Source organism: Motacilla alba, chromosome 20, assembly GCF_015832195.1.
Source record: "Motacilla alba alba isolate MOTALB_02 chromosome 20, Motacilla_alba_V1.0_pri, whole genome shotgun sequence".
Taxonomy (NCBI): Eukaryota; Metazoa; Chordata; class Aves; order Passeriformes; family Motacillidae; genus Motacilla; species Motacilla alba.
In genome coordinates this window covers 13,480,998-13,495,921 of record NC_052035.1, presented here as the reverse complement: position 1 = coordinate 13,495,921, position 14,924 = coordinate 13,480,998, and the positions used below count along the sequence as shown (strand labels likewise).

At 47.8% G+C, this 14,924-nt stretch overlaps 1 protein-coding gene across 4 annotated transcripts in view; it reads right to left on the bottom strand.

Annotated features, from left to right (window-relative positions):
- Positions 1 to 14,924, bottom strand: part of BCAS1 (brain enriched myelin associated protein 1) — a 36,502-nt gene that overhangs the window by 2,135 nt on the left and 19,443 nt on the right. For 3 of the 4 annotated variants that reach the window (XM_038159323.1, XM_038159326.1, XM_038159324.1), the window contains 5 exons: positions 13,105 to 13,140; positions 12,645 to 12,845; positions 8,495 to 8,665; positions 5,738 to 5,803; positions 1,929 to 2,177 (listed from right to left, as the gene is read on the bottom strand). In XM_038159323.1, coding sequence (XP_038015251.1) covers positions 1,929 to 2,177; positions 5,738 to 5,803; positions 8,495 to 8,665; positions 12,645 to 12,845; positions 13,105 to 13,140 — 723 coding nt within the window. The remainder of the gene's footprint in view (positions 1 to 1,928; positions 2,178 to 5,737; positions 5,804 to 8,494; positions 8,666 to 12,644; positions 12,846 to 13,104; positions 13,141 to 14,924) is intronic. The other variant, XM_038159325.1, reaches the window with a different exon arrangement.

The window sequence follows — 14,924 nt, the reverse complement described above, 5'->3', positions numbered from 1 at the left end:
CTGATAAGGCTCCACCTCACTGATCCTCCTCTAATGTTTCACCTTGGAGGATCTAAGTATGAGAAAGAGCAGCCAAAAATCACAATGGACTGAAAAATCCCATCGGAAACTGATTGTAACCTTGTGCAGCTCAGCTGGCAGCAGTGGCTCTGCTTCTGCTTGCCCTGATGGTGAGTTTGGAGGATGCTCTAGAGCAGAATGAAAGGGTTTGGCCATTAACAGGTAGCAGCAAATCCATCTTTTCTCCACCAACCAATACTACGTGTGCTACTCATTCCAAATTTACCCAGAAACCCTAAAAACCCCCACACCAGGTAAGGATTCCCCACGTGACAGGAGCAATGGGGTCTGCCAGCTCCAGCTCCTGTCTGAGCACCATGAAGTCACTCCTAAACTGATCAGGGAATGAGATGACACGATTCGCCTGTCTTCCTATAAAAGGGTGGAGGGAGGAGCCAGGAGAGGAGGATTCTCCTTGGAGATAATCCCCATTTTCCTCATTTAGCGCCCATTTTGCAGAGGTCACTTCTTTGCTCGCTGCAGTCTCCTGCTGCACCCGTTTTCAAGGTGGTTGCTGCTTAAAGCAGGAAGATCAGGCTGGCTGATGATTCCTGTTGAACTGGAATTTCCAAGCCCTTCTTTCTTGTGAAAGAAAGAACTTTGTTCTGCCTTTTTTAAGGGACAAACTCCAGCTCTGCCCTGGGATTCTGGAGCTCAGCTCCCACCAGCTTGTGGCTTTGTGACAGCAAGGTTGGAACATTTGGGCAGAGCATTTGAAGGGGCACACACAGCAAAATCGTGGTGCTGGAGTATTTTTTTTTCCCCAGATTTTGCTCAGGAGAAGCCTGGGTTAGTGCAGCACATACTCTGATCAGAAAAAATCCGAATACTTTCCACGTGCTGAGCATTCCCAGCTCCTGACAACTGGACTATGAGTTATTCCAGCTCAGGAAACAATGTTATTAATCTTTTCCCCCCTTTCTTTTCCTTTCTAATCTAATCTTCCAAAGACTCCCTAAATACATTTGCTACAGCTTATAAATTAATCTCTTTTACCATAGGAACAGCCTTATCTGTGCTCAAACCCTGCTGCTGGGCACTGATGCTGTTTGCTTGCATAAATGGCTCTAGTTGTAGCCAAAATTCCAGCATTTTTAGCCAAAATTCCAGCATTTGTAGCCAAAACTCCAGCATTTAGCCCAGCTGGGAGCAGAGGCTGGAGCTGCAGTGTTGAATCTGCATTCCTGCTCTGTGCCACTGCCAGGGGACTCAGATCCAGGAGAGGGTGGTGTTCAAATCCAGAATAGGAGCTGTTGGGTGAGCACAGGCAGGGTGAGCTGCTGGCTCCCCTCTTCAACATCTCCTGCTCCCATTTTACCCACAAAAAGCCCCACCTCCACGTTCCCTTCATGAACGCCTTGCAGTTTGTGAGAACGTTGAGTCATCCCATAGCCAAGGCATGAACCCCAAACCCAGCGCTGTGCCAGCAATTCCAGATCCTCCTGGGCAAAGCATCCCTGTCTCAAGAGGGCAAATCACCAAACCACCCCTGCCTCAAGAGGGCAAACCACCAAACCACCCCTGCCTCAATCAACACCCCCAGGGCAAACCACCAAACCACCCCTGCTTCAAGAGGGCAAACCATCCCTGCTTCAATCAGCACCCCCAGGACCAATCACCAAACCATCCCTGCCTCAATCAGCACCCCGAGGACAAACCAAACCATCCCTGCCTCAACCAGCACCCCCAGGGCAAACCAAACCATCCCTGCTTCAATCAGCACCCCGAGGCCCGAATTTTCCTCCCTTTCCCAAAACCTTGCTGTTCTTCGGTCCAAGCCCTGCTGGTGAAATTGAAGCACAAATCCCACGTGGATTGTGCCCAAACCAGCTGGAAAACAGCAAAAAAAGGAAGAGAAGTGAACATACAAGGCCTTTAAAAAACCCTCCCAGGGACTGCCTCTTCTCTGTCTTCTTGTAGGAGGGCTCCTTGGCGTCCCCACCGTTGTGGATGGAGTCAGGCTCAGCTGCTGGCTGCTCCCGGGGCTCTGGCTGCTCCCTGCCCTTCTGCTTGCCCAGCTCCACCGTGGACTTCTTGTCTTTGGAGCCCTCTTTGCTCCTTGGGCCCCCAGGGTCGCTCTCAGATGGGGCGAGAGGCTTCTCCGTGGCGTTCAAAGTCTGCAGCGGTTTCAAACAGGTTATTTTTAGTGGGGAACAGAAGGAGTTCAGAAGGAAAGCCATAAATATGTTAGGGAAAAAAAATAATTAAAAAAATGAAAAGCCACCTGGCAGGAGGAGTCCTGCTGCCCAGCAGGGTTGCATTTCCAGAGGGTGGGAGGAACTCCTGCAGTGTTGGCTCAGGGAAGGGCTCACAGGGAGCTGATGGAATTCCATGAGCAAAGACTGCAGGATCAGACCATCCCTGCCTGAACAACTTCCCTGAAGTGTCTGCTGGAGCTGCTCGAGGAGGCAGGGAACATCACTGAGAGCCACTGCCCACTGAAGTACCCCCAGAGTTTGCACCCCGAGCAGGGAAAGCACCCAGAAAGTGCAAGGGAGTGATCTGAGAGAGGACAAAAATCAAAATACCCCATAAAGCAAAGGATGAAAAGCCATTCCCTGTGAAGGAGCAGCACTCCACCCAAAAATTATCAACACAGGGTTTGGCTGTGGAAAGCCAGAATATAATAGAAAATTTCATGTACAAGTGCAAAAGAAGAGACAGGAGATCTTCCAAAAAAAACCACAATCACAAAGGACCTGTCTAGAGCAAAGGGGAGATCCTGGAACTCAGAGAAGTTCAGGATATATTTGAAGTTCACACAAGAAAAATCATATCTGGCAACCAAAGGATCAGACCATGACATCGTCACTGCTTGGAAAGTAGTAAATGAGGGTGTTTTAGGCAGGAAATCTGTTTGCAAATAGGATTTTCTTCTTTTTTCATGGAAAAAAACAAAACCCAAAAACAAACCCCAAACCCATATGGCTTTATTTATTGCCATCATTAAAACAGCACAAATTTGCCATGTTGAAAAGCTGGAAATCTCACATCTGCCCCCAGGCCATGGCCCAAGCTTAATGCTGTGTATTTTTCCAGCTTTGGGAATTTTACCATTAGTCTTGAAATATTTGGTGTTCTTCTGAAGGCCTGGGGTTATGTGCTCACACGCCAGGCTTAGCTTTCATTCAAAACAAAAACATTTTTAGATACCATGATTTCAGAGAAAACCCTGAAAGCAGAAACATTAGAGAAACAGAATGCAAATGCACCTCTTGTATTTAAAAATAAAAAACGTTCAAGCCTATCTGATTCTGGGGGAACAAGAATGAGAGGGGACAACAATCCTGCTGCTTTGCCTTTTTCACTCAATTCAGCTTTTCTCGCTACCCAATCTTTAAAAAGTTCCATGTTTAAATCACAGATCCCATTGAACACAGTCAGGCTTGACCAGGAGACTCAATGTGAGCTTTTGGAATGATTTCTTTTTCCAGAGATTGGTATATGTGGTAAATATTTCCTCATACCTGGATTGCTCTGCTCTTAGACTTAAAAAATCCAGTCTTTGTGCAGGAGAACGTGAAGGGGGGGGATCAGCAGGTTTATACATTTTTAAAGCAGGTTCAGTGGGGTCAGGGGAGAGCAGAGCCGTGGTCTGGGCTCACAGACACCACTCACACCCCACCTGTGTCACCTCAGCTGGGAAGTGACACTGCAGTGCCCAGGGGATGCAGGAGCTCTCCCAGCACGAGGATGGGCACAAAGCAGATTGAAAGTTGTCCCTGGCTCAGTTAACTCTGGCAGCTCTGAGCAGTTGCTTCCCAAGACCCTTCTCGCTGGAGCTGGCCTCAGCTCACCTTCGAAACGATTCTCAGGTGAAACTGCAAATGTTCACCTCCTCTGCAGCAACAAGCACAGCTCTGGGACTGAGCCCAGACACAGCCGAGTTCAGAGGGGCCAGAGGAGCCTGGAACCCGCAGAAACACTCTGTGAAATCTGTGGCTTTGCTCTGTGGGTGTAAAATTAGAGCTTCCCTCCCCACACGTGCCTGAGAGCGCTGCAGCCAAAGCAGAACCGTCCCCACGGCTGAGAGCAGGTGGGGCCTTTGATGTCAGGCAGACTAAACACTTCTTAAAAAATATTCATAATACATTTTCCAGGCAAAAAAAATACCCAACTCAAACCCTATCAGATCATCTCTTTGAGGTGTTTCATATTAACCTTGAAAGGCAGGAAATTGGCAGATTTGCTATTGATGGGAGCAGCTGAGGAAATGCGGAGTGAGGCCAGTGAATAATGAAAGATGTTAATGCTCCTTATTCCAAAGGGGAGCTGCTCCTGGCAGTTTGCTTTGCCTCCCCCAACATTAGCAGTGCCACTGAAATAAAAAAAACAAAAATGGACAGCATTTTCCCCGTTATCTTAGAGGAGACCTTGGGCCAAGGCTGATTTTTGAGCCCAGGATTTCTGTGGTTTTGGAGCGGTGCTGAAATTTCTGGAGGGTGCAGAGTGGCAGGGATGGGAAGGGGAGAAGAATAACAGCGTTCCAGAGACACTACAGCATAATCTAAGGAAATCCTTTCACAGAAATCCCCAAAAAAGGAAGAAGTCAGCAACAGATCCAGTTTTCCATGGGCTCCTCTGAGGAATAAAACTGTTTTACTTCACACCAGGGCAAGGGAGAGAAGGAGGAAGAACAATAAACTGATTTACAGAAATGGAAGGAAGCTGGCTGCTCATTAAAACAATAAAATAGATCCAGGGCTGGAACTTTTGGTGTCTTACCCAGATCACTTCACAAAGCTCTTGTATGAAATAAGGATTAAGTGTCACAAGACAAGGCCCTTCTATATTTAGGATGCTTTTAGGGACATAATTCATAAAAATTAACCTTGCTGTCATCAGACATTGTGAAAATAGGAAGAGAGAGATATAATTTTACAGCTATTAAAAAAAGGAAATTCTGAAATGACAGTTTTGAATGCAACTTCAGTTTTCCTCTTAAAGGAAACTGTCTATAGACAGAACCTTGTTTTAGTTCCCATTACTGAGAGATGAATTCTTCTGGATATCTTCACTTGCAGCAGATGAGGGTTTGACTCTCAAATTAACAGACTTTGTATTTCTAATGAAAATATGATTTTTCTGAAGCATTTTGAAAGCCGTGAAGAATAGAATGAAAATACCACACCCAAAGGTTGGGTTGAGATTTTATGAACACAGAGCGAAAGAAACAAAAACAGAACAAGAAACAAATATTTCCATGGGTTTTGTTACATCGCAGTGAACAGTTTTCATTCTCATTCTCAGTTCTCTTTTGTAGAGTTTCCACCTAAATGATTCTTTCCTCAGAAGACAAGTAAATCAACAAAGTAAAAATAATTCTGTGTGTATTCAGTTCCACTGCCTGAGCCAAGGTTCTTGCAGAAAGTCAAAAAGCAGCAAGAGAGAGGAAGAAGACTGAACACAAACCCACTGATTATTTTAAGAGAAGGAACACACCCGGAAAAAGCTTCTTTTAAAAAAAAAATTATGTTGACTCTAAAAATCTTGTTTAATATTATGAACAGATAAAAGAAACAGAGAAGTTATGTGTCAATATACGAAGCTCAGTGAGTGTAGCACTTTCCTTTCAGGGACTTTTACATCTCAAGAGGCAGAGCTGTGTGGAGGAGGTGACAAGAACCCATCACCAGGGGATGAAGAAGTCCAGGCCAAGAACACAAAGTCCACTTACGTGGTGTCTGGGGCTGGGACCATCTCCCTCTTGTGAACGGGGCGTCCCTCCATCACCCTTGACTGACTAAAACAACAAAGGGCCCTGTTTGAGGCCTTCATTCAGGCTGGAAACTGCCCGGGATCAAGGCTGGAAGGCACTTCAGCAGCTCCACTTTGGAAATATCCCCATCTCCAGGGGGGGTTTTGCTGGCTCTGTTCTGAGGGTCTGTCTCTTGCCAGTCAGGTTTCCCATCAAGGCCTGAGCAGGGATCATTTCAGCCGCTGAACAAGAGCCTGCTGTCAGCCCTGCTGCTGGAGTTTTCTAGGAAAGAGCTTTTCCTTGCTTTCCAGAGGCAAATCTGTCCTACAAGACCTAGTGGGACTTGCTCTCTGTTTATCCACCCTACTAAGTGCGTGTGAATAATTAAAGCCCACTCAGCTTTAGAGAGATGTTTCCATACTTTGTCATCAGCATCCATTTAATCCTGATTTTTGCTTTCCAGTTTATTCCTGCAGCCCTTAAACCTCTAAGTAATAATCCTCCTTGCTTCCCACACTTCCCAGCCAGGCCGATCCAGGCAGAGCCTGAGGCTGCAGCACTGGAAGGTCACTCAGTGCAAACCTTGACTCTGAAGTATCTTTTTAAGGTAAAAACCCATTTCCATCTAGATTTAAAAGTGAGAAACCCCCGTTTGACCAAACTGAGTAAATAGGACAAGCTTTGTGAGAATTAGGTTAAGCTCAAGTTACAATTAGTGCTACAAAAGGGACAACAGGGATGAGCATTTGTGTTTAAAATGTGTTGGAGGGCTCAATGTGTTCTCCTGGGTGCCACAGAATCCACAGAGCTCAGCAGCAAAGCGCAAAATAAACTGCAGGACTTCAGAGTGCCCAAACTTAAATGTCATTTTTCATTGCAGAAGTTCAATGAAAACAATGAGAGGATGTGACTTTTGTTCTAAATTTATCTCAGGCGGAACTGTGGTTTGCTGCAGCTCTGCGTTTGTAACGTGGAGCACAGCAGCACCAGCCTGGGCCCTCAGATGGGGTTACTGCCACCCTGCCTCTCCTGCAAAACCGCAGAAATCAATGCGTGGCAGCAGCAGGAGAGAAAATGAAACTGCTCCGTGACAATTCATGGCTCTTGAGGAGGAAACCCTGTCCCTGGAAGGTGCCACTGCCCAGCCTGGCACGGGTTTGTGCTCGGGGAGCTCGATCTGTGCAGGAGGCTGCAGAGCTGCGGGGGAGGAGGCACAGTGTGGTCTGTGCTGGGGACAAAGCCTGTCCAGAGTGCCTGAGGATGGGCTCTGATAAGATCTGCTCTGCATTTGTGTTCTAGCAAGTCCTCAAATGCCTTTTAGGAAAAAAAACCTGCTTAAACAGCAATCAGTGTTACCTTTTCCCCTATAAACACCCCAAACCCAGTAAAAATAGCCCTGCTTTAGCCAACCTCTCTAACCCACCTCGTATTTTTATTGCTATGATTATTTTTAACCAAAAACAGAGTAATGACCTTGAGGTCTAGACAAAGCTCCCTCTTGCTGCCAGTGAGACGAGGACGAAACAATCCCAAGGATTTCTGCCAGAGCTCTGCTGACCTCTCATCCTTGCCTGTGGTCACTTGGGCTGGCCAAGGCTGCCCACAAGGTTTTCAGCAGGGAGCAGGGTGGGTCGGGATGTTGTCAAAGGGAGGAGGGTGGGGACAGCCAGTACCCTGCTACACTTTCATCAATAGTTGTGACAACACAGTTATCCTCAATTCTAAATGCTATTTATTGCCTGAAAGTTTGATTATTTGGGAAAGCAGGCCAGCACAGGGACTGCAGATGGTTTGGGAACAGTTTTCCTCTGGGAAGCAGGATTAGATTCTGCTTTCTGCCTTTCCTCTTCCCCACCTGATGGACCTTGCAGGAGTGACAGCCTCCTTTCCTGTCAGGTGCCAGTGTACCGAACCTACATTAATGCCAAAACCAGCCGTGCCACTAAAAACACAGCTCCCCAAAGCCAGAGCAGGACAGGACACGGCACAGGAGGACTGACAGTGCCGTGGCCAGCGGGAGATGGATTTGGAGATGGGCTCCTCCAGGAGCTTCCCACCGCGGGACGGTGCGGATTGTGAAGCGGAGCATCCTCGGTGTCGCCACCCCTGGAGCTCCCTGGGCCGCCTCGGCGGGGAAAGGGCCACCGGAGCACTCGGGACGTTCCGGGAGGAGCCGCGAGAGGGAGATGCAGGACGGGGAATGCGCGGGGGGATGCGGGAAGAAGTCCCAGCTGCGCATCCCCGAGCATCCCTCATCCCTGAGCATCCCCGAGCATCCCTCATCCCTGAGCATCCTTGAGCATCCCTCATCCCTGAGCATCCCTGAGCATCCCTCATCTCTGAGCATCCCTGAGCATACCTCATTCTTGATCATCCCTCATCCCTGAGCATCCCTAAGCACCTCTCAATCCCTGAGCATCCCCTAACACCCCTCATCCCCGAGCACCACCCATCCCTGAGCACCCCTCATCCTTGAGCATCCCCAAGCATCACTCATCCCTGAGCATCCTTGAGCATCCCCAAGCATCACTCATCCCTGAGCACCCCTCATCCCTGAGCATCCCTGAGCACCTTCATCCCTGAGCATCCCTGAGCATCCCTGAGCATCCCTGAGCACCTCTCATCCCTGAGCACCCTTCATCCCCGAGCATCCCCGCGCCCTCCCATACAAAGGCAAGGTGTTTTCCAAGCCTCTCCCCAGCTCTCTGAGCCCCCGAAGGGCAAAGCTGCTCTTACCAGCTTAAAGAACTTCCTGAGGTTTGCCTTGGGCGTTTTGCTCTCCGCCCCTCGCGGTTTCACCTCGGCGCTCTCTGGGCTCTTGCTCTCGTCCCTGTCGGGAGCCACGGGGGCCTCGAGAGCCACCTCTGCCTTCTCATTGCTCACGGCCTCTGCTTCTTCCGAGGAGTTCTGGGGTTGGGAATAAAGTGGAGAAACGTTCTGACTCAATCCATGAGGAGCTGGTTGATTTCTTAAAATTTTACAATCAAACGGCATAAAACATCCTCAGCTTCGCCGTTCTCTTTGTGTTGCTGCAGGAATTTGATTAATCCCAATTGAAAATAAGTAAACGAGTGTTAAAATCCCACCAGTTTACATAAATAGAAAAACCTTCCTTGAGTTGCTGGCTCCCAATCACAAGAGCCCAGCTTTGATTACAATGCAAAAAGAATGAAAATGAAATTACACACAGCAATGCTGTCCTGAGGAGATGAGGCTCAAGTAAATGCAGTAAATACAAGAAAAAGCACACTCAGGAATTTGCACTCAAAAGCAGAATTAAGATGATTTGAAACACACCATGGACACTATTAATTGGTGAAACCTGGCCTTGGACACTTCCAGGGATGGGGCAGCCACAGCCCCTCTGGGAATCTGTGTCAGAACCTCACCTCCCTCCCAGGGAACAATTCCTTCCCAATATCCCATTCAAACCTCCTCTGTGCCAGTTTGAAGCCATTCCCCCTGTCCTGTCACTCGTTTATTCTTATTTATCACCACATTCTTTTATTTGGACTCTGCCACTTTTACTGTGAACAAGGATATTTCCTGGTCCCCTTTACAGCAGTTTTTCTGTGTGCTGTTGTCATGTCCCTTTCTGAGCAAATAAAATCCCAGTTTATTTGGTCCTTCATACAGAAGCCATCCAATATATTTATTCAGTATTCCATCACACCTTTTGGTTCTGTCATGTTTTTAAGTTGCAGGGAGCTCCACATTCAGGAAGGGGACTCACCATGGACTCCTACAGCAGCAGGAGAGATTTTGCTTTGTTCCTGACTCCTCTTTTGTGGAAGAAACAACATTTTGGGGGTGGGGCAACAGGGAGAAGAATGACGAGGGAATAAATATTCCGTATGCCCTGCTACATGAGAGGGCTGCAGCACATCCCACTTCCCCGTGGAATTGTAGATTTAATTCGTATTTATGAACAGCTTTGAGATAATCAATCTGTAGTAATTTTACTCTGGATCTCTGCCTATTCACACATCCATATCATCAATTCCCCATCTATTTGCTGGAAGGAAATGATTCGGAGCAGAGTGGAAGCAGTGGCTCAGTAAAGCAGAGCTCAGCTCCTGGGATCTCTCCATCCGAGGGGCAGGTTGGGATCACTCTGCTGTGCCCCAAAGGAGCTTTGTCTCTGCAGCTCTGGCTCTGCAATTGGTGGCACAACCAACAAAAGCACCCTGAGAGCTAATGCCAGCCTCCAAAAAGCACTGCCCAGTTAAATTAGGGTTAGGCAGCTATTCTGGGATTGAGTTGTTCCGAGTATCAAGGATTTTTGCACATTTCCTCAGGAAATTCTTCTGCAGGACAAGGGGGAACGGCTTCACACTGAAAGAAGGGAAATTTAGGTTGGATATACAGAGGAAATTCCTCCTTGTGAGGGTGCTGAGCCCTGGCACAGGTGCCCAGAGCTGGGGCTGCCCCTGGATCCCTGGCCATGCCCAAGGGCAGGCTGGAGCCCCCTGGGACAGTGGGAGGTGTCCCTGCCATGGCAGGGGTGGCACTGGATGGGCTTTGAGGTTCCTCCAACCCAAACCATTCTGGGATTCCATGTTCTGCTTCACCCAGCAATCAACCAGTTTGCTGTTTGCACATCAGTAAAAAGAGCATGATTTCCCTGCAGTTGCAGGGCAAGAGTTGCTTAAAATTCAAGTTTTTAAAGCAAACACATCTGCTTTTAAAGACAGATCCCAGAGCAGTGTAAATAATGCTGCCTTGATCACCTTCCACCCTGGCCTGGCCTGCTTTGATCAGATAAACGTGAAGCATCATGTTTCTCTGCCCTGATCAGATATCTACCAGGCCTTGGAAGCAGCTTTCCAACACAAATATTGGAAATTGCCCGCTGTAATTCCCTATTAGTATTCCTTCTGAAAAAAGAAAAAAATAAAAAAGAAATGCTGGCACAGCAAATATTTGAGTAACAGTTCTGAAAATTCTTATGAAGACTGATCAGGAAATGGGGCAAATACAAAGTGGCTCCCAGCTGAGAAGCTGAATAAGGAATTTTTCATTTTCCCTTTCCATATTTATTCATCTGCAGGCAGAGCAGCAGCATTAACTGCCACGTGTTGACAGGCACTTCATTAGCTGCACTTTGAAGTGAAAGCTCATCAGAAGATGGATATTTAAGAGAGTGCCTGGAAAGAGAAGCTGGAGCTGAATCCTGCATCTATTGAGTGTTGTGGTTGCTGTTTGTGACTTCAAAAGCAAAGCTGCTCCTGACTCTGAATTCTCCACCTATCTGAGCTTGGATTCTCTGTCCTAGCAAGAGGACAGTGCATTAAATGTGCCAGAAAAAGATAAACTCACTGCAGAACACCCCACAGAGTCTTCACACCAAGCTGAATTCAAACCTGTTGTCTTTTGGTTTTTTTGTACATCTCTCCTCTTTCTTTTCTTTTTTGAAATCCTTGATACTTCATTAAGAAACGGCTGAACTCAGACTGGATTTATTGCTGTTTCACACTGAAACTGCACACAGCAGCCTGCCAGAAGGCCTCTTCTCTCCCTTATTTCATCCCGATGTTCAGCACACATCCTGCTTCCCTCTCTGTTTTCAAATAAGCCAGACTACTCAGAGGAGGAGGTTTCTGTAGCAGTAACAACTACAGAAAAACCTCCCCCTCTCTCTTCTTCCCAACTTTCCTCTCATTCCAAGCACCTGATTCCCTCAGTTCCCCAGGAAATTCAGTCCCAAGTGGCAAATGTTTGAAGCTTTGATTATTTTCAAGCATGTGTACTCTATAAGTATCTAATCATCTTTGGTTTGTTTTTGTTTTTTTTACATAAATAAAATATCCAAACTGCATCTCCAGTGGGAAAACTCAGCTAAAGAAGCTGCAGGAGCAGCAGCCACTCAAGGGGCATCTGGGTGTTTGGAAGCAGCAAATTTCTGGGATTTGAGCTTGAGCAGAAGCCCAGAAGAGCAGTTATTTAACATCCAGTGACTCACTAAAGTTTCATACCGCTCTTCTATGAAATGAAATGAAGAATGAATAAACTTCAGCTTATAAACCATAAGGATCATGGAAACAGGAGCTGTGTTTTCAGAGTTAGCCCTAAATTTAGTTAAAATCATTATTTAACCTGAGGAACAATGTGTCTTCCTAAGCAATTGAGACCCCAAATTAAAGCCTGATCTGCTCTGTCACAGAACATTTTCTGCTGAGTAAGAATAGACCCCCCTGATCCCAGCTCTTCAGACATTTAAAGCAAAGAAATGAAACGAGGTTTTAGAGCTTTATCTCTATTAATGATACATTTTAGTAAAGAGCTCTGTGATCTCTGGAGGATATTTAACAGAAGCATTGAATTGAGAGAGGATAACACTCCTGATTCCATAAAACCAAGAGAACTACTGTCACTGACATACTTTATGAAAATCCTTTGGCCAGGATTTCCTTCTCCTGAGAAGCTGAGGAGCCTCAGGACAGAAATGTAACCAATGCCTGTCTGCTGCTGTGGGATGCAGCAGCTGCTGCCTTGCTTGGTCCATGGGAGGTGTTTCTAATGAATGACCAATCAAGGATGCAGCTGGCTCAGGCTCTGCTCAGTCACAGCCTTTGTCATTCATTCCTTTCTGTTCCTGTCCAGCCTCCTGATGAATCCTTTCTCTCTGTTCTTTTAGTGTAGTTTTAATAGAGCATTTTAATATAATTTTTATCATAATACACTAAATCAGCCTTCTGAAACATGGAGTCACAATTCTCAACTCTTCCCTCGTCCTGGGACTCCTGCAAATCCCACATTTGGTGACCCCGAGCGAGTGAAATCCCACAAACCACCACGGATAAATTCACGTCCCTGCCGTTGAACGCGCGGGAGCTGCTGCCCGCGGTGGCTTTGGCAGCAGTGACCTGCAGTGCCAGCCCCTCACCTTTTTCCAGAAGAGCTTGCTGAGGGGCAGAGGGGTGGCCGAGCCCTTGTCCCTGGTGCCCTCCCGGGGGGGCTCTGTGCTCACGCCCTGCGCGGGGGCCGCGGCCTCCGGCGCTTTCGGGTTCTGCTTGGCCGGCGCCTCCTGGCACGGAGGGACGTTCCTGTCTGCTTTGACACAGGGGACAGCAGGCTGCTCAGGGCTCTGGGAATGAAAGGACACGGAGACTGTGGGGAACAACTCCAGCACGCTCAGCCATCCCCTGGGACAGGTGAGCGCCACCTCTCCCTGTTCTCCCCCGCCATTCCAGCCCTGCTTCCTTGGGCACAGGAAGCAAAAGACACGGCACAGCCAGAACACAGATAAAGCAATTCAAACACTTAAAGACTGAACATGCCAGTGAGAATTCCCCTTTTCCTGAGAATTTCCCTTTTCCACAGATAATTCAACCCCTCCTACTCACTTTGGTGTTGGTTGTCTGCTGGGTTTCTTTCGCAGCCTGCAGGGAAACAAAACACAAAGATGAGTCTGTCTGAGGCAACGGCAGCACTGCAGTTCCACAGGCCAGCAATTGTCTGTGTCACCAATTATTTCATTTTTAGTGAATGTGTGTGCAAGTCCTGGCTCCTGCAGCCATGGGAACTGATCCCTGGAAGAGTGGAGACAGCTGGAGGGAATGCCAGGTCCCATCCTTGTACCTGCACCGGCCTGGTGCTGCATTCTTTGTGTTTGTAGTCCTCAACTTTTTCTTTAAAAATATGTATATTTATAAATGCATTCCCATATTCACATTCCCATTCAGCTCAGGTGAGTCACTAGAGAGAATTTAAAGGTATTAACAGATTTTTCTGTGTCTGCAGCTTCCAGTGCTCAGGGACACAGAGCTGGGTGTTTTCCATGGGAATCCCACACCATCATCAGGGATGTGCTCCCATCAACTTCCAGCAGGAAGCTTGGATGCCTGGGATCCAAAACACAGCTGGGATAGCTGGGATCCAAAAAACAGGCTGGGATAGCTGGGATCCAAAAAACAGGCTGGGATAGCTGGGATCCAAAACACAGCTGGGATAGCTGGGATCCAAAAAACAGGCTGGGATAGCTGGGATCCAAAAAACAGGCTGGGATAGCTGGGATCCAAAACACAGGCTGGGATAGCTGGGATCCAAAACACAGCTGGGATAGCTGGGATCCAAAACACAGCTGGGATAGCTGGGATCCAAAACACAGCTGGGATAGCTGGGATCCAAAAAACAGGCTGGGATAGCTGGGATCCAAAAAACAGGCTGGGATAGCTGGGATCCAAAAAACAGGCTGGGATGTCTGGGATCCAAAACACAGCTGGGATAGCTGGGATCCAAAACACAGGCTGGGATGTCTGGGATCCGAAACACAGGCTGGGATGTCTGGGATCCGAAACACAGCTGGGATAGCTGGGATCCAAAACACAGGCTGGGATAGCTGGGATCCAAAACACAGGCTGGGATAGCTGGGATCCAAAACACAGCTGGGATAGCTGGGATCCAAAAAACAGGCTGGGATAGCTGGAATCCAAAAAACAGGCTGGGATAGCTGGAATCCAAAAAACAGGCTGGGATAGCTGGGATCCAAAAAACAGCTGGAATACCTGGGATCCAAAACACAGCTGGAATACCTGGGATCCAAAACACAGCTGGAATACCTGGGATCCAAAACACAGCTGGGATAGCTGGGATCCAAAACACAGCCTGGGATGCCTGGGATCCAAAACACAGGCACAAAGCACACAAAATGCTGGAAAGCCAGGGCACGGAACAGCCCTGGCTCTGGAACTCGGGCAGGAGCTGCAGCTCTGCAGGTGCTGGAGGCTGGTTCCACCCAGCCTCTCATATTTTTGGGCATGAGGTGTGATTTCCTTTAGTACAAACATTCGGTGATGGGGCTCCTGATTTCATCAGGATACACAAAGCCAGGAGGAGCCAGTTAAATTCCTCCTTGGCCAGGGATGTACCTGCATCTCTTACCCCTCACACTGAAGAACAACCTGAGCTGTGCAAAACCCTCCAGCCACAGCCTGGGGCCAGGCTGCAGCAGCCTGGGCACACTTTGGGAAGGTCTCCCCAAACAGGTGAGACATTCTGCAGGGCAGGTGAGATATTTTTCTGGGGAGTTATTTTGCAGGAGCCAAGAACTTTTTTTTTTTTGTGGTAAGCTCTGACAAACAACATCCAGAACGGGAGGTGAGAACAAGGGTGAGGATGCCACGGGCTGGCTTCAGCATTAGTGCTGCAAGTGAGGGATTGACCC